The 22,672-nt window shown below is 41.5% G+C and overlaps 2 protein-coding genes across 2 annotated transcripts; both read left to right on the top strand.

Annotated features, from left to right (window-relative positions):
* The first annotated feature begins 8,147 nt into the window (after window positions 1-8,147).
* LOC146578740 (uncharacterized) lies at window positions 8,148-9,676 on the top strand. Its single transcript, XM_085269148.1, has 4 exons — window positions 8,148-8,196; window positions 8,304-8,675; window positions 8,844-9,197; window positions 9,364-9,676. Exons 1-4 carry the CDS (start codon window positions 8,148-8,150, stop codon window positions 9,630-9,632), a joined length of 1,044 nt encoding a protein of 347 aa, XP_085125274.1. The 3' UTR covers window positions 9,633-9,676.
* A 3,537-nt stretch (window positions 9,677-13,213) lies between these two features.
* LOC146578739 (Fc receptor-like protein 5) lies at window positions 13,214-22,456 on the top strand. The gene is made up of 8 exons (XM_085268992.1): window positions 13,214-13,335; window positions 14,785-14,869; window positions 15,430-15,584; window positions 21,027-21,059; window positions 21,315-21,587; window positions 21,667-21,912; window positions 21,987-22,166; window positions 22,251-22,456. The coding sequence occupies exons 3-7, from the start codon at window positions 15,554-15,556 to the stop codon at window positions 22,115-22,117; spliced, it is 714 nt and encodes a 237-aa protein (XP_085125118.1). The 5' UTR covers window positions 13,214-13,335; window positions 14,785-14,869; window positions 15,430-15,553; the 3' UTR covers window positions 22,118-22,166; window positions 22,251-22,456.
* The last annotated feature ends 216 nt before the right edge of the window (window positions 22,457-22,672 follow it).

Here is a 22,672-nt window from a genome sequence, read left to right as displayed (position 1 = left end):
GTATGTGACGTCTGAAGTACCGAAATATATAATATAATAACACCATATAAGACACATGTGGAGCTTGTAATGTTAGAGATCCTGCAACTGGCGTTTGGGCTGTGCAGGGGTCTCTCTCTTCCGGAAGATGATTGAATAAAAAAGAAATATAAAATGTTTTGACCACTATGAGTCGGGTTTTGTCTGTTCTATCATGGGGACAAAAGAATCGGGGTTAATACCGGACATCGACATGGACAAGGCTACTGACAGATTCCCTTCTCGCCATAGTCTAAGGAAAAAATGTCCTTCTCCACTCCATACAGGTTGTAACAATCCATCACACTTCCCTTTGGATGCTCGGGGACCCCGTCAACTTTCCAGGACCACATTTACTTCCCACATGCTGCCTATGCTGCCACCTAACTTGATGATGTCATCATCAATAGTGATATCTAGGCAGATTATTTGTAGTGGGTGGCTGCAGTTCTGCAGTTCCTGAAGCAGATGGGGCTCACACACTGAATCCGAAAAAGTGTGCTGTTTGACTGAGGGCATTACATTAAGCTGCAGGGGAGGGGTTTATGCGGTGGTTTCAGGGGGCGGTGTCAGACATGACTGGCCAATGATTGATGATTCCTACTCATCCAAAGGTCACCCCCCCACACCCGTATATGACTTAACTTTAATGGTTCACCATTTACAGCATAGGATAGCCCCTAAATGGCCAGAAGTGAACATCCTTTACCAGATAAGGAAACCAGAATCTCACATGAAATGTGCCTGCAGTTAAACACTTACAGCTATTGCGTCCCCCACCTAGATGTAGGAGAGGAACAGAAAAAATATCTAAGCATGCAGTTCAAGGCAAGGTTTACAAATTTAAGTACATTAAGTAAAGTAAATTTTTGTGTCAAATATAAAGAAAAATGTCAGATATGTGTGGTTAGTATTTGAATTCTAATAACTTAATTATCAGCATTTAGGGCAGCAGCTTCTCTTTGTGATTTTCAAAAGCTGAGCTTAGGTGGTTTGTTCGGCTCACTTTAACTGGTTTACCATGATTCAAGCGAGAGCAGGCTTTTGTGACCACAGCTAATGAGCCGAATGTTTTCTTTTTTATGATATTCACTTTAACAGAAAAGGAACTAAACATAAATCCAGACAAAGAAGCTGTGCAGCTCCAAAAAAAGTATTTTTCTTCTTGTGTTAACATAAATTTTCTGCATCTTTAGTTTTCCACACCCTAGACTCAGTATTAGTGACTTACCTGTTTACACACCTGGTCTCTCGATGCTGGCCTACTTTGCTTCCAAGTTCATACTGGACACTCACCTACCTGCCCTCCTGTTCTCAACAATCCTCTGGACTTTGGAAAGAACAATATTGGACATCTTGGATTCTCACTCCTCTGCTCCATCAGACACTCTCCTGGACTCCTCTTCCTCAATATCACTGCTCTCCATTTTCCCAATTTAAAACTTGTGCCATGCACAATATCTTTGTAGCTTACCTTAAGTCTGCATTTTATTCTGCAACTTGGCCTACTTCCTTTTTTTTGCATTTACGTATGATTTTAGCCTTAGGTTTCTTCAATGATTTCTTTATTCACTCTTACTGACTTCTGATTTTTTCAGTCTGTGGCTATTTAGAAGTATCGTTACTATAGTTGGAATAAAAGCCAAATATAATTTAAGATGTTTTAAACTCAGGTGTGACGCTACTGTCCCCGCCCCTTGCAGGTTCTGACAGGCTCATGACAGAGAAGCAGAGATTATGATAGGTTGGTCGGTAGTGTTGGCTAATGAAAACTTGTGACTTCACTCTCAGGTACTTCTGAGAAAAGGACTCATCCATGAGGTGCTAAACTGCATGCCAGCCAAACAAAGACTGTTTTCTGGGCATGTGTGCTCGTGTGTGAGATGATAAATGTTTGCATGTGTCACCTTAAATGTTTCATCAATAGATACCCCACCCTTACACTTCTCATGTCAGTCAACTCTCTGGGCCAGTGTTTTGTGTTTATTAATATTATCATTATTATTCTTATTATTGATTATATATTCTAGTTGAGAAGTTTTCTTCCTGTGTTTCCTTGTGTGTCTAGTTTAGAGATGGACCGATCCGATATTACGTATCGGTATCGGTCCGATACTGACCTAAATTACTGGATCGGATATCGGAGAGAAATAAAAAATGTAATCCGATCCATTAAATATCAACAAAAGCACCTCACAAAACTTGCGACATGGCGTAACTCGGCTCATAACCGTAGCACGTCGGAGCAGTATGCATCACGTGATAGAGCGGCTGTGTGTATTTGTAGTCTCGCTACCAAACCAGCATTTCATCTCCAATGATGTTATCCCAGAGAGAAGTAAAGCAAGTGTGTAAGTTCATCTCTGAATGTTTGTAAAGCATTCCCACGTTAAGCTTAACAACTGATATATGGAGCGACTGCCTCTCTCTTTCCCTCTCCTGCTGCTACTTCAATTATGAAACTGATTAATGATCAGCTGATCGGCTTTTCTGTCCCGAGTCTCTCTTGTTTGTTTTTGGTCAACTTCGCACCAGAAAGAAGAAACCAGCAGCTGAACAACAGCAGCACGTTTAAGCTTGATAAGCTGTTGTTAGAATTTATTTAATATTACTTTCTACACCAGGATCCTTTTCTAAGCAGCTGACGGCTGGTAACTGTGCAGGGACGGGTCTAGCAAAGTTTAGCCGGGGGGCCGATAGGGCATGAACAGGGAAAAGGGGGCACAAAGACACACTTTTCTTTCTTATTCTCATTTAAAATGTCTAGCTTTTAATAAATAATTATCTGAATCTTACACCCAAAGTTTATGTAATCTTATGTAAAATATATAGAAGTCCATTACTGTATATAGTAACTGTTAAGTCTAATATACCCTAGTAAGCTATAGTACTTTTTCCTCTGGGAAGGTACCATCTGTGCAGTCTGCAATTCTGTTGAAGAAAGATGTTGAATCTATTTAATTATTCTTGAAAAATAATTGATTTCTGTGCATTTTTTTCCACACTGCATAAAATTAAAGTTGATTACGTTGATTAAGCATCATGAGGTGGAGGGTGGGGGGTGGTTCCCTATTTTTTTTTTTTTTTTTTGCTGGGAGTTTGCAACCCTATTAGTTAGTTTATTGATTAAGAGAGAGTTTGATTTAAAATTAGAGATCTATCAATTGCAAATATCACAAATCTGAAATATCAAAGATCCTTGTACATTGATTCAGAGTTTGGTCTATACCATTGAGTGAGCTATTAATACCAATCATAGAGAGTAGAAATAGGTTGAGGTAAGTGAAAGAAAACAGCAAACATTTCAGAATGCTACGTCACCTTGTTCCCAAGTTATCACAGTCAAAGAATTTTTGGAAAACTTGACCACTGACCTTGTGGTCAGTGTCTTTGAGATTTGAATCCTTGTGAGAGTTTTCTTAGATGCACCAATGGTATCAGTTTACAATCCTAGGTGACTTCCTCGAGTTATCACATTCACAAGATTTTCATAAAACTTGACCTGTGAACTAGATGTTGAGATTGAGGTCGCTGAGATTTAAACTCATCTGGAATTTTTAGTAGATGCACATATACCTGCACATGTCCATACATATAAAAGGTGCATTATGCATGAAGTGGTGACCGTGGATATCCACAGTGTCCAGTGACTCATGACATCGTGATTGAGGAGTTATAGAGTCTAACGGCTGTCGGGATGAATGAAATGTGAAAACGCTCCTTCCTGCAGCGAGGGTGTTTCAGTCTCTGACTAAAGGAGCTGCTCAGCTCACTCACATACTCATGCAGAAGGTGATGTGGGTTGTTCATAATAGACAACCAGCTTTACTAATATCGTCCTCTCATCCACCGCCTCCACCACCTCCACAGACTCCACAGACTCCACAGACTCCAGAGCACATGTTTAACCCCAAGTTAATTATGAAAAAACATGAAAGTGGTGAGTGGCGCTATAAAAGATCCAGTTAATTTACCATTACCATTTACTAATCCACCCCTGTGACTGTCCATAAATTAAATCTGCCAGTTGGCATAAACAAGTTTTCAGTTTGTTTATAATTCTAGTGCCATCTGTCATTTTAACACAAAACGGATAAAACAGCTAATCTGTTAAATTGATTAGATTTTGATGTCTCAGCTGTGTCAACTGATGTGATGTTTTTTCTGCTGTAAGTCATTTTCTCAGCTAACCTCCTGCAGAGACTCAAATCTTATTAAAGTACATGAAAGTATTTCTGTGTGAGCAACAGAACATCTGTGGGAGAGATTCACATCAGAACTCATGTAAAGGTCCATTTAACAAATCCACTCTGTGTTTGTTCACAACAAGGTGCATTTCTGCCACCATAAATGTAGAGAGTCCACACAACTGTCATACGGCCTCATTATCTGGCAAACTTGAGGATGCAGCTTTGTTGGATAACTATTACACTACAATTTGATGTTAACATGAAAAGATATTTTCTGATAAACTGTTATAAACTTGAGTTTCTCAATGCAGCATTTTACCAAATGTGCATAGTGTGGTCTCCTTATAATGAAAGAAAATCAGCATACCCTTTCTCACTGTCCCTCTCTCCTTCTGTTTTTCTTTTCCTCCATCTTTCTCTCTCCCTTTCCTATCCCTCACTCATGTCTGTCCCATCTGTAACAACTGAAAATAAAATAAAATAAATAATAAAAACAAAGATCGATCAAATGGACCAATACGGCAATGCCACGATGATCCATTTGGCAAAATAAATCCATTGGGTATCTTTGTTGGTCTTCAGACAACAATTCTGACGGCTAAAGAACCGAATGGGACAGGCAAAAAAAAAAATAAAAAATCTTAATGCAGTGATGATGGTCTGTGCTGCAGTGAGGTTTAAGTTAGCTGTACATGAAAAACTGGAACGCACACACAAACACACAGGATCTTACCCATTGTAGCTTTTAGTGATGTAGTAGAAAACGTCTTTATAGTTCAGAGGATAATCCCACATGTGGACGTCTGTCAGCTGACCATCAAAACCCGGGAAGTCAATGACAGGCTCACCTGCCCACACATACTGAACACACACACACACACACACAAACGCACACACAGTGAAGGTTTTATTGGCTAACAGGGGTGTTTGCTTGTGTTTTTTTTTAGAAGAAAATGCTAACTGCTGTAGACCTGAAATATGATATATATAGATATATATCTATATATAGATATAGATATATATCTGTATATTTTGTTACCCATACCCAAAAATGGCTTTTAAACTTTTAGAAAGGTTACAGCTTCCTCACTGTGTCATCATTTATTAGATGTTATGGATGCAGTAACTTTTCCACTCGGCTCAAGTCTGAAAGATGTTAATAAATAAAAGTGTTTCCTTTTCTATGCTAAAAAAAAAAAAAGAAATTCAGCATAATGAAAATGTGCTGTAGTTGTTTTGTTTATTTTGATTATTTACAAAAACTGAGCATAAATTGTGGATTTATTTACATCCCCAGGAAACAATAAACAAACACATAAATGAAGAAAATGAGAGGGAGAAGAGGAGCAGGCCTTGGCCTCAACACTGCAATCAGCAGCTGAGTCCCACGTATTAATGTAGCCATCTCTCCCATCAGTCTTACATCTCACACTGTTAAGCTTGTGCTCATAGTAAGATTTCCCTTACAGTTCCTAATGGCTTGGACCATTGCCTGTTCCAAGCTGCCCTTGGTGACATGGAACGCTGTTTTTTGTCCCCTCTTGAAACACAATAATACCCACTGTTCTTCACTCATGCATGTTGCTCTACCCAAACTGTCCACAACTTTCAAAACTGCCAGGTGGTCACTCCCTGTCATTCTCAGACTCCAAGCTAAGGGGTCACTTCCTCTTCTGACACCATCTAGACCCCAACCTGGCAGCATGTTACTGTGACTCACCTTCTGTATAATTTCCACTGAAGAGGATGTGAGATGTGGGCAGTGTGTGTGAAACAAAAGCAGTGTATGAAATGAGGTATTATTCTGCTTGGAGGAGGAGACTCTGTTATCTGAGCTTTTTAAGGTTCACTTTCACTGGCATGATAAGAAGTCTGTTTTATATAAGGAAAGATGAGGAGCGTGTAGACGACCTGTGTCGACATATTGTCACAGCCTTTCCAAATGACAGAACTGGAGGAAATATTTTAAATAGGTCATAATTAAAGACCTATAGTGCCTGAGGATAAAATAAGCATTTCTGGGTTTTTACAGCAGTTTTGGAGTCCAGTAGAAGAGAAAGACACCAACTGGAACACAGACAGATCAGCCAAATAAACAAATCAGGTGAGCATGGATGCTTTGTTAACAGTAACATCACCAATATTTATGTTATTAAGTATTATTTTTGGATATTTAATTGAAAATGAAAAGATGATTACTTCAGTGAAGTTTATAAAAGTGTTATTTAATTTTAACAACTACAAAATATTCACAATTAAAATGCTTTTCAGGCCAAAGAGAAATGTAATGATTTTAATGTTTGAAGTAATTTATTATGTTGTAAAATCAAGTTGGATTACTGATTGCAAAAATTACAAACAAGACCATTTCAAAATAATTTGACCAAGCCCTGATAAAGCCCTGCTGATAACAATAATAGAATAAAATAATTTTAACTGTAGCTAACTGACTCCAGACTGTAGTTTTAGACAATAATTTAGAACCAGAAGTGGCCACAGCTAGATTGTAGTTCCCTTAGCACTTAGTACATGATTCTGGTCACAGTAAAGGTTAACTGGAACAAGAGAACTGTGAAAAAAACTTCAAAGATCAAAAAAGAGCATAAAGCACAGACAGTGGCTGCAGTGGATACTGCGCTTTTAACACAAGGTTTCAGTTTAGATCTTTGTATGTTATAAGTTTGCTGTTTTCCACAGCTGACAGATGTGGAAAACTGATGACTTAAGTGCGACAAAAGTAAACATGAGCAAACCCCCACTAGGTTTTGGATAAAGTGTACACTCACTTCCTCTCTTCCTCACTTCCTCCACTTGTATCTCTGGTAGAACTAAAAGGAGGACGTGAGGATGTGAAATTTGGGAAATGAAAAAAGTGGAAAGATATCCTGCCATGGTCCTGGGCCATTTTACCCAGTGCTTTGGATTTTTATGCATTTTTGGTTTTTCTATATTATTTTTAGGTTCACTTGTTCTCTGTGGTTATTCTGTGGTTCCTAGGTTGTTTTTTTCTGTATTGTTTATTAGATTTCCCCTCGTGTCTTTGCCCTATGTGCCTCCCTCCGTGTGTCTGTGTTTATATTGTTTGAGTTTTTGTACCTTGTTTCCCCTTGTTTTATTCCATCTTGTTTCCCCAGCCCATCATGTCTGCCTCTCTCCCCATCCACTCTACATCTCTGTTTTACTTTGATATTCTCCATCAGTGTATGTCATATTGTGTTTGTTCTTCCCCTGTCTCATTATTATTATCCATCTGTGCTGTGCTCCAGCTTCCCTCGTTGTCTTCCTGTGTATTTATGTCAGCGTCTTCCCCCAGCTCTGGTTGACCTGTTATCATAATCCTTCTCTTTCTTTTTGATGTATGCCAACTTCTGCTTTGTCAGCATTTAAATAAGGATCAAATTTACTTTGACTTGCCTTTTTTAACAACTGACTCACAATCTAAACACATTTTTCACCTACACTGTTTGACTGATTTGAAGTCCTTTGCTCAAAGTCATAATCAGTATTTTCTTTATAGTTATAGCGTGAACCGTTATAACTGATGGTATTCTTTGGTGATGGTTTTTGAAGTTTGTTATCGTTCCGCTCTTTCCGAGCCAGGAATTACAATTTTTTTTGAACCTGTCAACCCAGAGTCTGTGCATTGTTCGGCTAAGTCGGGCCACCAAGACCTTTTTTGCTGCCGCCGCAGCTTCCTCCATGGTCCGCCTCCAGATTTCATTCCCCACCGCTTCCCACATGGTTGTCTGCCAGATTTGATTCACCACTGCTGCGGCATTTCCTACATGGTCAGAGCCCTGAACTGTTTTGTTGCCACTGCTTTCACGTGGGCAACCCCGGGAACTGTGTTTTTCTCTGTTATCGGCTCTGTTTTGGTTTGTATTTTCATTTGATCTCACACATTGACTCTTCACTTCTGTCTCCTCTCACAGGGAAAAGATGATCTGCAGGATCCTGCTGCTCATCATCCTCACCTCATGTGTCTCTGGTTAGTTTACGGCTTCACTTTATGAACTCCAATTAAAGCTCAATAACATATTTTTTACAGTTCTCAGAGTGTCTGCTCCTCTCTTTCCCTCTCTGTCTCCGCAACAGGATCATTTATAGTAAATGTGACACAGACCTCCTATCAGGCAGAGGAGAACCACAACATCACCCTGGAGTGGACGTTCACAACCAAACCTGACCCCAAATACATTTTTATCAACTGTGACCAGAAAAGTAGTGGCAAAGTCCATGAAATTTTCAGTAACAAAATCCAGTATCATATACGTGATGTTGTTGAGGTGTCAGTGTCTCAAGATGAAAGGTTTTTAGGACGCGTCCAGAGTGACAAAGATGCCCTCAGAGAAGGACGAATTAAACTTCAACTGTCCAGACTCAGGACTGAGGACTCGGGCATGTACACGTGTCATGTGAAAACCGATTATGGGTCTGGCTCTGCCAGCAGTGAACTCGAGGTCACTAGTAAGTTGAGTTGACTTTTCTTTCTAAAATCTGATTATCTTGTAAACTGTGTGGGTTATTTAACTTGACTTAATAGAGTTTTGCTGCTCAAATCACTTTTGCTGCTTTTAGCCTGTTCCAGTTCTTAGAGTGTCTGCTCCTCTCTTTCCCTCTCTGTGTCCTCAACAGAATCATTTGTAGTGAATGTGACACAGACCTTCTATCGGGCAGAGGAGAACCACAACATCACACTGGAGTGGACGTTCACCACCACACATGACAGCTCCTGGAGCTACCTTTTTATTCACTGTGTTCAAATGACTGATAGCGAAATCTCAGACTTGTATCATTTCTATGCTGGTGTTGAGGTATCAGTGTCTGAAAAGTTTTCAGGACGAGTCCAGAGTGACAGAGATGCCATCAGAGAAGGACGAATCAGACTTCAACTGTCCAAACTTAGGTCAAACGACTCTGGGCTGTACAAGTGTGAAGTGAGGGACGATAATGGCTCTGGTTCTGCGCGTTGCAGTCTCAGTGTTATTCGTAAGTGTTAATAGAATTTATTTTCTAATAGTTGGTTATCTGTAACACTGGCTGCCATGTGTATTTGTGTAGACTTTTTGAAGTTGAGGATTTTGTAATTTGAGTAATCTACATGCCAGCAACCATTTTGATGATTAACAAAGAATTTTTTGTTTTTCCTTGATAGCCATTGTTGAAAATCGTCAAACTCCAAAACCATCTTTAATTCCACCTCAAGAGACTAAAGACAGGTCTGGTCGTGTTGGACTGGGAATGGGAATATCCTCGGCTGCTTTGGTTGTCTGTGCTGCTCTTTGTTTTATTTTGAGAAACAACAAAAAGAGAAAAAACCTGATGTTAAATGTCTCAGAGACACAACTGATCTGCACCAACATGAAACCTTCTGGAGGACGAACTTTCTATCAAGAGTTAGTCAAACTTCAAATAAATACCTGAGTCACAAAATCAATCAAGACTTATTCAAGTCCTAAACTAAGTTATGAAATAAAACCCAATAAACAGATGTCAGTAGTTTTTTTACTACAGTGCGAGGAACACACACACACACACACACACACACACACACACACACATATACATGTATATATATATATATATATATATATATATATATATATATATATATATATACACACACACACACACACACACACACCAGAGGCCTGGGAGCTTGAGTGTCCTGCGCAGTATCTTAGCTGTTCCTATGGACTGCACTCTGGATAGAGGTCTCCGATGTTGTTACTGGGATCTCCTGGAGCCACTCGCCTAGCTTGTCTACCACCACTATGTCCTGTTATCCACCAGCATTTGTCCGTCTGTATCTGGAAGTCCCACAGGAACTTACACATTCTCCACCACCCTTGGAGGCATCTCCCAAGAAGGCATCAGTGGGCATATACATAGTGTATATAGATCTAACAAAATTAACATGTTTGAACAATTAGAACAATTTTAACAAAATAGAATATTGTGAATAAAGATGATGGGGGTGAGGGTCTTGTTTTGGCAATGATGCATTTCTTGTCCTTACATTTGTGTTTTTACGACATGAAATTTTGTATGGTTTATTGTTAAACAACAACACAAAAAATACATAATTTTATACAAATAGAATAAAGATGGGAATATTTCCATGCGATGCAGATGGCTCTGTGGGTGCTGATTTGATGTATTAACTCAAGTGAAACTATAATATCTTTCAAAAAGTGAAATGTCACTATTTCTGTAGAACTGATCTCCTCATTGTTTAACTTATAACACGTCTTTAAATGTGTTACTGACACTGGACTACCATTTATATCCTCAGAGTTTCCTGATGCTACAATAGAACAGCACACAATTCAACCCTATAATGCCCTTTGTGTCATATTTGATACATGAGTTTCTGAGACCTCTATGTCATCAACATGATCAATACTTGCTATAATTTCAAAATGTTACGGACAATTCTTTTTTTGTCTAAAATTGATGTTGTTGTCAACCAAAAGCAGCAAAAAAAATGCCTGCTGTATCAAAAGCGATACAAAAAATGCAGAATAAATATGTAATAAAAATTTATCATACACAACATGATATAGCAAAAACATTTTTCCAAAAAATCTGAATTTGCTGGCTATTTTTTAATGTGTTGGGTCTTAGAGTGTTAAAATACAATTCTAAATGTTATGTTATATTTTCAGGATTTCTGCTGCCAGCTGTAATAAATATATAAAAACAACAAATAAAAATCATGATGACATGGTTTTAATGATGATTTTCTGGTTTTAATCCTGTAATTGAGAATTCAAATTAGCAATAAACACTTTTCACTTTAATCTTTTTACTAAATCAAAGATGAACTATTATCAAAACAATTATTTCCTGAAGCATGTTTTTCAATTCATTCAAGAGCAAAAGAATAGCAGCAGTGTGTTAAGCACTGTATACTGTATACTATACACTGTTTGAAAATGTAGTAATTGAGATCAATAAGTTTCAGGGTCCTGGGTTTTTTGACCAAGTGTTTTGAGTTTCCTGTGTTTTTTGTCACTCTGTATTGTGAATTATGTTCTCATTGTTGGTCTTCTGTTACTTCCTTGAGTCTATTTTCTTGTGTTCCATGCTTAATAGTTTTTTCTGCCAGAAAATGTGTATTTGATGCAAAAGACTAGTGATGGGACGTTCTGTATCGAGGCTTCGGAGCGTGTGTCGAGTAATGGTGGGGGCGTTTCCGCGAAGCGCGTATCGAGGCTTGCTTCATTTATGGGAGGAGCTGAAAATGATGACGTCCGAAGCCTCGCTGCCCGGCTGTACCACGTGACTGGTTCATGAAGTGGTTCGAACTTTGCCGCGAGCTATGACAGCGATATAAACCCCTCAGACTTCATTCAAAAATGTGGGTGTTTGATGGAGAGTTGCGGTTAGAGAGAGTTTGGAGACCGTTTGGAGGTTTATGAGAGTGAGGAGAGAAAGTCAGGAGAGAATGGAGCCAGCTAAGAAGAGGAGGATGTCCTCCCCTGTGAGGGAACATTTTGATCTTATTCCTCCCAACAAGGTATGTAAATTTCTACAGAAGATGTATTTTCATGATACTGATGGTGCAATACAATTTATGTTAAGCTGTCTTTACTTTTGTACAAGGTGAAGTGTTTGCTATGTGCCAGGGAGCTGGGATATAACAACAACACCTCATCCATGCTTAGGCACTACAGAGCTTTGCATGAGAATAAGGGGAACAGCGATTGTGGAGCAAGACCAGGTGAGCCATCAAATGCAATGATAATATAGGATGCAGTAATGTTACTAAATGATATAACAATATTATACAACTGTAATAAGTTACGTGTGTGATATTTATATTTGTGCTTTGTCTTTATTGTCTTTCCTCAGGAGAACAATCTCAAATAGATGAAGACCTGGTCAGCATGGTGATTGAGGACTCACAGCCATTTAGCATTGTGGAGGACAAAGGATTCAAAAGACTTGTTAAATCATTAAATCCTAGCTATGTTCTCCCCACTAAAAAGGTCGTAAAAGCAGTGAAAATTTAGTTTTTACAGAATAAAATGTGAACAGGCAGGACTGAGGCTCAAAGCCTCAGTGTGTAGCTGTCCATACCTCAACGTTACAAAAGCACAACTACTGTCCACACCCCAACCACACCTCACCTCACAGTAAATGATCATTTCCATTTCAAGCATTTCCAAATAATCATTTCCCATACTGCCACTATAAATATACACAGTATACTGCCATCACTACAATATACATGTTTTACACACTCCTTTTGTTGTTGACATTTACAGGCTGTGTGCAAAATGCCACACTCTTCAAATTCATGCCAGCTATTATTTTTACGTCCAGTAGGTGTCCTGCTAGAGCAAATGAAGCTTCATGAAGCTTCGCGTTGGGGTGAACCAATTGGATGAAAAGCTTCAGTGCTTCATGGGGCTTCATCTGCCCATCACTACAAAAGACTGCTAGCTTGTTCGTTTCTCAAAAAGTGTTCATGGGAGTGTAAAATGTTCAAATGTAGTTTTCAATAAAGTTTTTTTAATCCACTCTAAAAAAAAAAATACTCAAGCATTTGCATCGTGGTTTTATGAACAAAAAGTGATTGAAGTAAAGAAATTGAAGTTAAAAAAAATACACTCATTACAAATTTAGCTGATTAAATACAACAAGAGGGTTTTTTTTAACAGAACTTTATTGAACAAGTGAACACACAAAGTGAAAGGTCATTTGAAAAAGACATTTTTCAGCAAAAAATATAACTTTTAATATCTCAGATACTGTAGCAGCACAAACGCTAATTTTACCTGCACAAATCAGCACAAACGTAGCACTAAAAAAGTAGACCATTTTGGCCCGTTTTGGAGCAGTCTGGGGGGGATGGTGACCTTTGAATGACCTATAAAATAATGTTTAATATCTCAAAAGCACAAACGCTAATTTTACCTGCACAAACGTAGCACTAACCGCTCCGCCTATTTGCCTTTACGTTTCAAGTGGGTGGGGGGTCAGCTTCACTCTGCTTCAGACAACCACTTTTTGACAAAACACCGGGAACGAGCTCACAAAGAGCTCGCGCATTTTTTGCGGTCCGGAGCTGTAGGAGAAACACAAGCTAACCCAGAGACAGACTGACGCGACAAAACCAGTAAGTAGGTGTGCAGCGTACACTGTAGTGTGTAGCACCCAAGAGTATTAGCTTATTACGTACACATTGGTAAGCTGTATTGTTGCAACTGACGAACTGAAACAAATGAGCGTTCTGTGTGTGCAACAGCGTGACAAACATTACCTGTCCTTAACTCCAGGAGTAGTGTTGGTCATAGCTGCTAGCTCACTGGGTAAGGCCGTCATGGGTCTGTAGCTCTGTCACCGTTTTAGGGAACATATTTAGTTTTAAAGTAAGTTTCCGGGCTTTTCCTGCCTTTCTGGAGGGATTATATTTCACTAAAAACGATCTAATATGCATGTCCACATAATTATGCATTATTAGTGGGGGGTGGCTGTAGCTCAGGTGGCAGAGCAGGTCAGCCACTAACCAGAAGGTCGGTGGTTCGATCCCAGGCTGCACCCTGGCTGCATGCCAAATATCCTTGGGCAAGATACTAACCCCATGTTTGCCTACTGGTGGTGGTCAGAGGGCCCGGTGGCGCCAGTGTCCGGCAGCCTCGCCTCTGTCAGTGCACCCCAGAGCAGCTGTGGCTACAATGTAGCTTGCTATCGCCAGTGTGTGAATGTGTGTGTGAATGACTGACAGTAAAGCGCTTTGGGGTCCTTAGGGACTAGAAAAGCGCTATACAAATGCAGGCCATTATAATATAGATAATAGATATATAGTTATAATAAAGAACATACATTAAGAAGCAGATTATATTAGATTTATATTTTAAATAAGACAAAAGTTGGATTTTACAGCAGTAAAATGATTGTATCTCTACAGTTTAAACATGTAATAAGCTTTGCCCTGCACAGAGTGGATAGTGAAACAAATGGAATCATCATAAATACATTATTTCATATTTATTACTTCCCCCTCCTCATTGCTTTATTATTGTAGCTCTAGTAATAATTAATAATGTAAGGATTCTGGATCAGCACCATGATGCCCATAGTATATACAGTATTCTGAAGAAGGTCTAAAATGTCACAGTGTGTGCATGTGTGTGTTTTATTTAGATGGATTTTTAAAAAAAATATTACTCATGATATAATATTGTCCAGACATGGCTGGTAAGGACATGGGGAGGAAACAGTAGGAGCTGTGTGAGACTACTAAAGGCAGTGCTATAACATTTTTCTGTCATCATTTAGATTAAGTGCTGGAGTTGTTAGGTGTGGATAATTAGATTATAGTTTATTGCAATAGCAAGTTGTGCCTTGTTCTCAGATAGACAGCAAGTGGAGAGTGATATATGAAATGATGGGATGGAAGAAGAGAAGCAAAGAGTGATTCACAGGCAGAGCCTAAATTATTTCTCACAGTTTTTCGTTGCCTTATGGTTCCAAGCGCTGTCACCAATCTTTGCATTTTGTTATTATATCATGACACTTGTTTAATCAGCTACCATCTCTCCTATGGACTTTTTACTGTCTACAGTCTCAGATCAGCACAGCCCTGCCCTCCAGCACTATCAGCAGCAGGAGCAGCAGAAACCCCTTAACAGCAACATTGTACCCATCAGGTAAAACATCGGCTACGTTTGCTTTGCCTTGTTGCCCATATTAGATTCTTGATGAATGTGTGTTGTTGTTATTCAGCCTGGTTCAATGTGCCCCTTTTTAACTTTGAGCACGGCCCTGCAGAGAGGTGCAATCGCTCAAACAGCATTCACACTACGCCTCCGCTCACTTCCTCTCAGCCGAACCACGGTCAGTTACAGGAAGATGCAAGTTGTTTCCACGAATCTGCAACACGACCAACACAAGTCACGTTTAAGAAAATCTTTAAACCAAAATCACTGGTCATTCAGGTTCAAAAAGAAAAGTTTGCTCACAAACTCATAGACATCATACTGTCAGTGAAGGCATCACACAGGTACTGAGATGTGTTAATTTACCTGTATTTATTTTTGTCTGCGGCTTCCTGAATTATTTCAGCCACTCACAATGCTTGTTTGAACATTCAGTAAAGGCATCACAGAGGTCTCCATGTTCCCTTTTATGCCAGCTAATTTTGTTGCTTTAGAGTTAGTTATTGTTCAGTTTGACCATATTAAAGCTTTCCCCCTCCTCTTTGTTACAGTTAAAAAGAAACCGTTGCTTTGAAGAAAAACCACAACAGTGGCATCCTTTCACAGAGGAAGAGGGTCTGACTTTAAGTGACTGTGAACTGGCCAAAGTGTTGCGCTGATATCACCAAGAGTAGGATGAAAAACACATACCTGCTTTGGCTGCTCTGTAAGTACACTTTAATGAACAGGATAGAAAATAAAATGCATTTTATTGTCACTATACACGTGTACAATGAGATTAAGAGCAACTCCTACCCAGTTCAGACATGTAGAAAAAAAGGGGGGAGGGGTAAGGGGAACAGTTCTGCAGCGCTATATAGAAATTTCAAAAGTAAATAAGGATTTTATATTTACAGTGTTGGTTATTGCACATATTAAATCTTGCACAGTAATGATCAACTCAGTGTATAGAGGGGCGTCCTTGGGTTTGGGGGTTAAATTGTGTTGTCAGTGTAAGATTATGGCTTTTGGAAACTGTTCTTGAGTCTATTAGTCTTTTTTCTAATGCACCTGTAGCGCTTCCCTGAGGGTAGCAGGTTGAAAAGGTCAAAAACAGATTTGGAGCTGCCCTTGATGATGTCTTATGCACTGATGAGGCAGCAGGAGGTATAAATGTCCATCATGGAGGGCAGCTGATGATCCTCTGTGGGGCTGAGTCTAACAGTCTGGGTCTAGTTGGTGTGAAGTCTTTATCCAGGCTCATGTGAGAAGTGGGGGGGGCAAAGAGTGACCAGTTTGGTGATGAGAAAGTCAGGATGAGAATGATTGTACTGAAAGCTTAGCTGTAATCCACAAAGAGCATTCAGTTGTAGCTTTGCCGCTGCTCTGGGTGGCTCAGCACAGAGTGGAGAGCTACGACAATGGCATCTTCTGTGTTTCTGTTCGCCCGATATGCAAACTGTTTGGAGTAGAGGTCTGGGGGAAGATAGCCCTTGATGTTCTGAAGGACTAGTGTCTTGAAGCATTTCACCAAAGTGAGGGCCACAGGACGATAATCATTCAGGCTAAGAATCCATTCAGGCTCCATTGTTTCAACATTTGGTGTAGAATCAGAATTGTTTTAGGTGACTTTTCGACGAGACCAAGAACAGGATTGATTAGAAATACAGATACATTGAATTATAGGTGAATATGCAGAGCTCATAGAGATGTAAGATATGGGAAGCTGCAGCAGTAAAAGTTAGAATCAAGTATTAATAAAAAGGTTTTGCCATCTATTAAGTAAAATAGCTAAAGTAATTGTACTTATTCTGCTGAATCATATCAATTATAATATTGGATTATAAATATTTATTTACTTATTTATGGTTGGAATAAATTACATGCTGCTGAGGTTCTTTATTTATATCAAAATAAGACCATAAAGTAATCTGAAGTTAAAAATTGCAAAATAAAGAAATACCTGAATGTGATATAAAGTGAGGAGCATTTCCGTTAAGTACTCAGGTAAGTGTATTGTCAATATCTTTTTTTTTTTTTTTTTCTTTTTTGTGTCCCGTTTGGATCTATAGCCATCAGAATTGTTGTCTTGAGGCCAAGAAAGATGCCAAGCGGATTTATTTTACCAAGTGGATCATCATGGCCTTGCCATATTGGTCCATTTGATTGACCTTTATTATAATTATGAATTTATTTTATTTTCAGTTGCAAACGGGACAGACATAACTGTGGGATAGGACAGGGGGAAAGAATGAAAGAAAGAGGGGGAGAGAAAGAAAGAAAACCAAAGGGGAGAAGAGACGGTGAGAAGGGGGGGAAGAGAGAAAAAAAAAACAAAACAAAAAAAACAAACAAAAAAACTCCTGGGTCACCTGTATGGGGGAAAAACAAACAGAGGAGACAGCAAACAACAAAGAGCAACATAATAATAGAAAAAAAAAGCACCATCACAATAAACTAGCTAGCCATAGATATCAATAGTTACTAAATAATAAACGATATTGTGCAACACGCAAGATAGACAGCGCACAGTGTGCTTTGAGGCAGCAGCCAAGAAAGCTTTAGTCCGCGTCTGTGAATACCCATGTGTACACCTGTGTGCATACCTGTGTGGATCAGCATGCTTGCATTCCAAAGGTTTCTCCATGTAATGATCTGCTAGGGAGTGTGGGGAGCCACAGCCCTGTCCTCTATGGTATGAAGCAGGTATGGAGGAGATCAAAACTCCAGACATCCAGGGGCCCCCAGAACACAAGAGACCAAGGAAGACCCACAGAGGGGCAGCTGCGCCACTGTCCCAGTAAGAGCTAAGGAGAGTCCCAGATGAGGGCTCATTCAGCAGCCGTGGAGCAGAAGCCAGGGGGAGTTGCAGTGACGCGCCCATGAGCTCCGCCGGCAGCCAGCTGTGCCTGAGTGACCGAGCCCCAGGCCAAGAGGCCGGGGCACCCCACCTCAGAAATGGCCCGAGCGAGCCCCAATAAGCGGCCGCTAAGGAGTGAGCCGGTGTGTACCCGGACGCCCACCTCCAGATACAAAGAACCACCAACGCACCGACACCTGAGGGAGTCCGCCACCGGCAGGGGAAGTGGTGGTGGGTGGAGATAGGCCTCCAAACCTTGGAGGGCCCGAGATGTCCCCAGAGAGGTGGCGTCTGATACCCAACCTGACATATAGACACAAACATACAGGCACACACAGATACAAACATCCATTCCCACCCTCATGCTCTCATGTGCACTTCACACTCAACCGACGTGGAGACAGATATAAAGAGACGCTGTACACACGATCACACTCCCCAAGCGTACTCTACAAACCAGGTCTAGGTACCCTTGCCCCTGGAGGGGGGAACCGCACCCAGACCCAGGTGGTGTTACCCTTTTCCCTGCGGTGGGGAGAGGCAGACCGCCCCGACTCCGCAGCAGCAGGGAGGCCCCACACCCCAGACCGCAGCCGGACGGCCAACTCCTCCTAGCCCCCCCGCTCCAGCAGGCTGCAGAGAACCGGGGTGAGAGAAGACTCCAAACCTCCCTCCACCCGCTCATTGTAGTGTTGATGCATGTGTGTTCTAAGGTGCAATTAAAACCCAGGAGGGCATGGAGCTACCTGCCAGAGAGCAGCAGGTAAGCGCATAGTCCCTCCTGTTAGCCCTCAATGTCTACGTGTATTTAAAATTGAGAGGTGGGCAACGATGCCAGGGGTGAGGTGTACACCCCGATGGTAACTTGGACTCCGTGTAGCGTGCCCACCCCCAAGATCCTATATGTATGTGTAATGAGGGTGTGAGTAATGTGAATGTCTAAGTTGTGGGATAAAATTGAGGCAGAGGCAGCCAGAAGGGGACAGAGGGGGGGGTAGCCTCCTCTGCACCCTGGTGACATACCCCTACTCCTGGCCCTGCATGTGTGGGTGGTTGTGGTGGAGCGGGAGGAGGGAGGCAGCTGGAGATGGGGAGGGAAGGAAGGGAGGGGCAGGTGACCCCTCCCTGGGGCCAGCTCCCCCGCTGACCCCAGTAGGCACTCCCATACTCCGCGACCCGCCAGGGAAAAGGGGGCCCAGGCCCATCCAGACCGGGGCCCAGCGCAGCAGGGCCCCCCCGGCCCCACAGAGCCCGGGACAGTCCACCCAACCCCGCCATAGAGAAAACTGCACCCACCCCACCATCCACTCGTCTTCCAGACTACATGAGACAATAGACGCCCAGGCTGAGATCTTCCTCCACCTCTCCTGTATCTCCCCCTCCTGCAGAGAGTTCCTGAGGGGAGGAAAGCTCCTGCAAGGTGTGACAATCTCCCCCACCGGTTGAAGAGCCCCACAGGCGGCTCGACACACCGGCGGCACCCTGCGCCAGGGATGGGCCCCCATGCACCCACCCGCCCACAACCCCGGCAACACACAAACCAGGACCCAAGGCCCCGAGGCCCAGCCAGGGCCCCGGCCCAGAGATGGAGCGCCCCCAGACCCTCACGCCCATCCCGGACCCACCCAGGGGCAGACAGGCTACCAGGTCAGTAACCCACGTCCATCATCACAGACCCTCCCCTAGCCCCGCTGCACGCAGCCACGAGGAAATAGTCAGAAAAGAGCCCCCAACCGGACATGACCGCTACCCCGGGTTGAGCCCCCCAAGGAAGATGCCTCCGGGGAACCCCCCGACGCCCTAAGCCTGTCCCTTCCCCCACACCAATCACAACATTGAAGGCGGGACCAAACTATGACCCCCCCCACCCCCACTAGGTGATGGAGCCGATCAAAGGAGCCCAGAGCAATTGATCTGATGTGGTGGCCGAGGCTGTATCAAAACTAATGTAATCTAATAGATAATTTCTATATTGGTTAGAATTAAGATTGTTTTTATTTTTCCAGTTCATGAGGACAGTTTTCTTGGCTATGCATAGGGCAGTGAAAACCATATGGGCTATATTGTTTTCTGAAGTGACATTATCTAAGCTGCCCAACAAACACACTAAGAGGGAAGTTGGAATGTTACATTTCAGACACTTTGATAAGTCTTCACATATCTCGCGCCGAAACTTCTGCACTGGTGGACAGAACCAAAGAGCGTGGATATAATTGTCTGGTGTATTGTTTTGACAGTGTGAGCAGTTGTTGGAAGATGTAAAGCCCATCTTGAACATCCGATGACCTGTATAGTGCACTCTATGTAGTATTTTGTATTGTATTAATTGCAGACTGGGATTTTTAATCAATTTAAAAGTTTTTAAGCAAATCTGAGACCAGAAGTTTTGGTCTAAGCTGACTGATAAATCTGCTTCCCACTTTGCAATAGGAAGGGATATTGATTCATCTAATTTAGAAAGTGTTCTGTATATTTTAGATAATAATTTGGGGGATTTAAGAGTAAGGAAATGTGCCGCACTTGGTGGTGTTTGTAATTCAACTTGACTGAGGTTAAATTTCTTTTTTATTATGGATTTAATTTGTTGATATTCTAAAAATCTTTTCTTGTTGATCCCATATTGTGCAACTAGTCTGTCAAATGGGATAAATTCTGTTCCCTCTAATATATGTTCTAAGTATTTAATTCCTTTACAACTCCATTCTGGGAAATTAATCATATTATTGTTTTGTAATATGTCAGGGTTATTCCAGATAGGTGTACGTTTGCATGGGATTAGTGAAGACTCCGTTATTTTTAGAAACTCCCACCATGCTTTCAGAGAGAAGCTGATGTTGATACTTTTAAAGCATTCATGTCTTTTGATGTTTGAGCTAATAAATGGTAGGTCTGAAATCTCTAGATCCTTGCATAGTGCCTGTTCAACATCTAGCCAGGGCTCATCTAGGAAGGTATGTTTTGACCATTCTGAGATGAACTGAAGCCTGTTGGCTAAGAAGTATTGGTGAAAATTAGGCAGATCTAATCCTCCTCTATCCTTGGTTCTTTGTAGCGTTTTTAAGCTGATACGCGGGGGTTTATCTTTGTATTGTCAATATCACTGATGATATTAACCACACTCTAGCTGAGAACACAGCACTCTGTGTAGGAGATAAAAGAGAAAACTGCTTCTTCCTCTCTCTGCTCATCATTGCGTAACTCAACCAAACCCATGACGTCTGTGTTCTCCACATTCTGGTGGTTTTCTGTTTTCACTGGTGTTTTGTTGAATGTCAAACGCAAAATAACCTCAGCATCATTTCTCTTCAGGTCTCTCACTGCTGAGCCACTCGACAAATCAAGGTCAGTCCATTTAAACTCTAAATGAATTATACCTCTGGCTATTTTTAATGTTTTGCTGTAGCATGATAATTATTACAGTAATTGATGGCTGAAGCCTGCTGAATATTTGACCTTCATAAGTATGAAGGAAGTATATTCATCCTTAAAAATTCCAGATACACAAAACCTATCATTTCGCCAGAGGAGGCAGACTGAGAATTTTGGTGGTTCTGACAGATTGCAAGAAGATCATTTATTTTGTGTGTTTGTTATAAGTCTTCCTCACAGCTCGTCTGACTGTGAGTCCCAGCAGCTCTCAGTTCTTTGAAGGAGACTTTGTGTCTCTGAGCTGTGAGGAGGACGACAGCTCTGCTGGATGGACTCTGAGGAGAAACACAAGCAGAGACACCAGAGCTGAGTGTGAGGAGTGGGGAAAACCAGCTGGTTCTTCCTGTAACATCACTGGCTTCCACAAATCAGACAGTGGAGTTTACTGGTGTGAGTCCAGAGAGGGTCCCATCAGTAACATGGTTAGCCTGACAGTCACTGGTAAGCTGAGTGTGTGGAGTTAGTGTTGATGAAGCTGTGTGTAAATGGATGAAATGCTGTAGTTTGTCTCTGTGTTGAGGTGGATCAGTGATCCTGCAGAGTCCTGTCCTCCCTGTGATGGAGGGAGATGACGTCACTCTGCTCTGTAAAACAAAGACCACTCCCTCCAACCTCCCAGCTGCTTTCTATAAAGATGGCTCCCTCATCAGGAAGCAGCCTACAGGTCACATGACCATCCAGCATGTTTCCAGGTCTGATGAAGGCCTCTACAAGTGTGACATCAGCGGTCATGGAGAGTCTCCATCCAGCTGGATCACTGTCACAGGTGAGGAGCTTCACTCTGATTTCACCTCTTACTTCATCCACATATTAACTGAACAGGTGGGGTTCTCTCTGCAGGGAGACCTACAACCACAACCTCGCCCACCACTTCTACAAATATGCCACCTACCTCTGCTTTGTCCCCTTACTCTACCACCCTCCATCTTGTGATCAGAGTAGTCTGTCACCTGGTGGTGTTCTGTCCATAATTCATCTCCACTTTCATCGTGATGTCTCTATATCGAGGCAGAGCCAAAGGTAACTCCCTGAGTCTCCTCGATAATTTATCATTATCATTTATGATTGCTTTTGTATTATTTCTCTGATGACCTCATGTTACAGAAAATGACTATCCCCATGGCAACAGCAACCAATGCTGAGCAGAGATTGTGTGAGGACTATGATGAAACTGGGGCGGTGACCACTGAGCATCAGTTCTAAGCTCATGCTCCATCAGAGGGAGTTCACTGTGACTGAATTACATGCGATATCATAACACCTGGCTTTGCTCATGTGAACTTTATGAATAAAGGTTTTCCTTGTTGACATCCTGGTGTTGCTTTTTTCACATTTTTGTAGTTTTTAAGTTTTATGTTAGTGTCAGTGAGAGGGAAGATATGCAGGCTTGATCGAGAACAGCATAAGCACATGTAAGAAGTTAACATAGTAGTGAACCCACACAGACTCCTTTTCTGCTGCCTCGTATGTATGTTTTTCTACAGACCCAGGCTCTATTTTAGCCGTCTGTTGTGTGGTTACTCTCA

The sequence above is a fragment of the Mchenga conophoros genome, linkage group LG3 (assembly GCF_057382185.1).
Source record: "Mchenga conophoros isolate Kocher_MC1m ecotype Shallow Benthic linkage group LG3, M_conophoros_male_GT1.1, whole genome shotgun sequence".
NCBI classification, from domain to species: domain Eukaryota; kingdom Metazoa; phylum Chordata; class Actinopteri; order Cichliformes; family Cichlidae; genus Mchenga; species Mchenga conophoros.
Note: the sequence above shows the minus strand (reverse complement) of the source record. Positions and strands in the feature narration are given on the sequence as shown.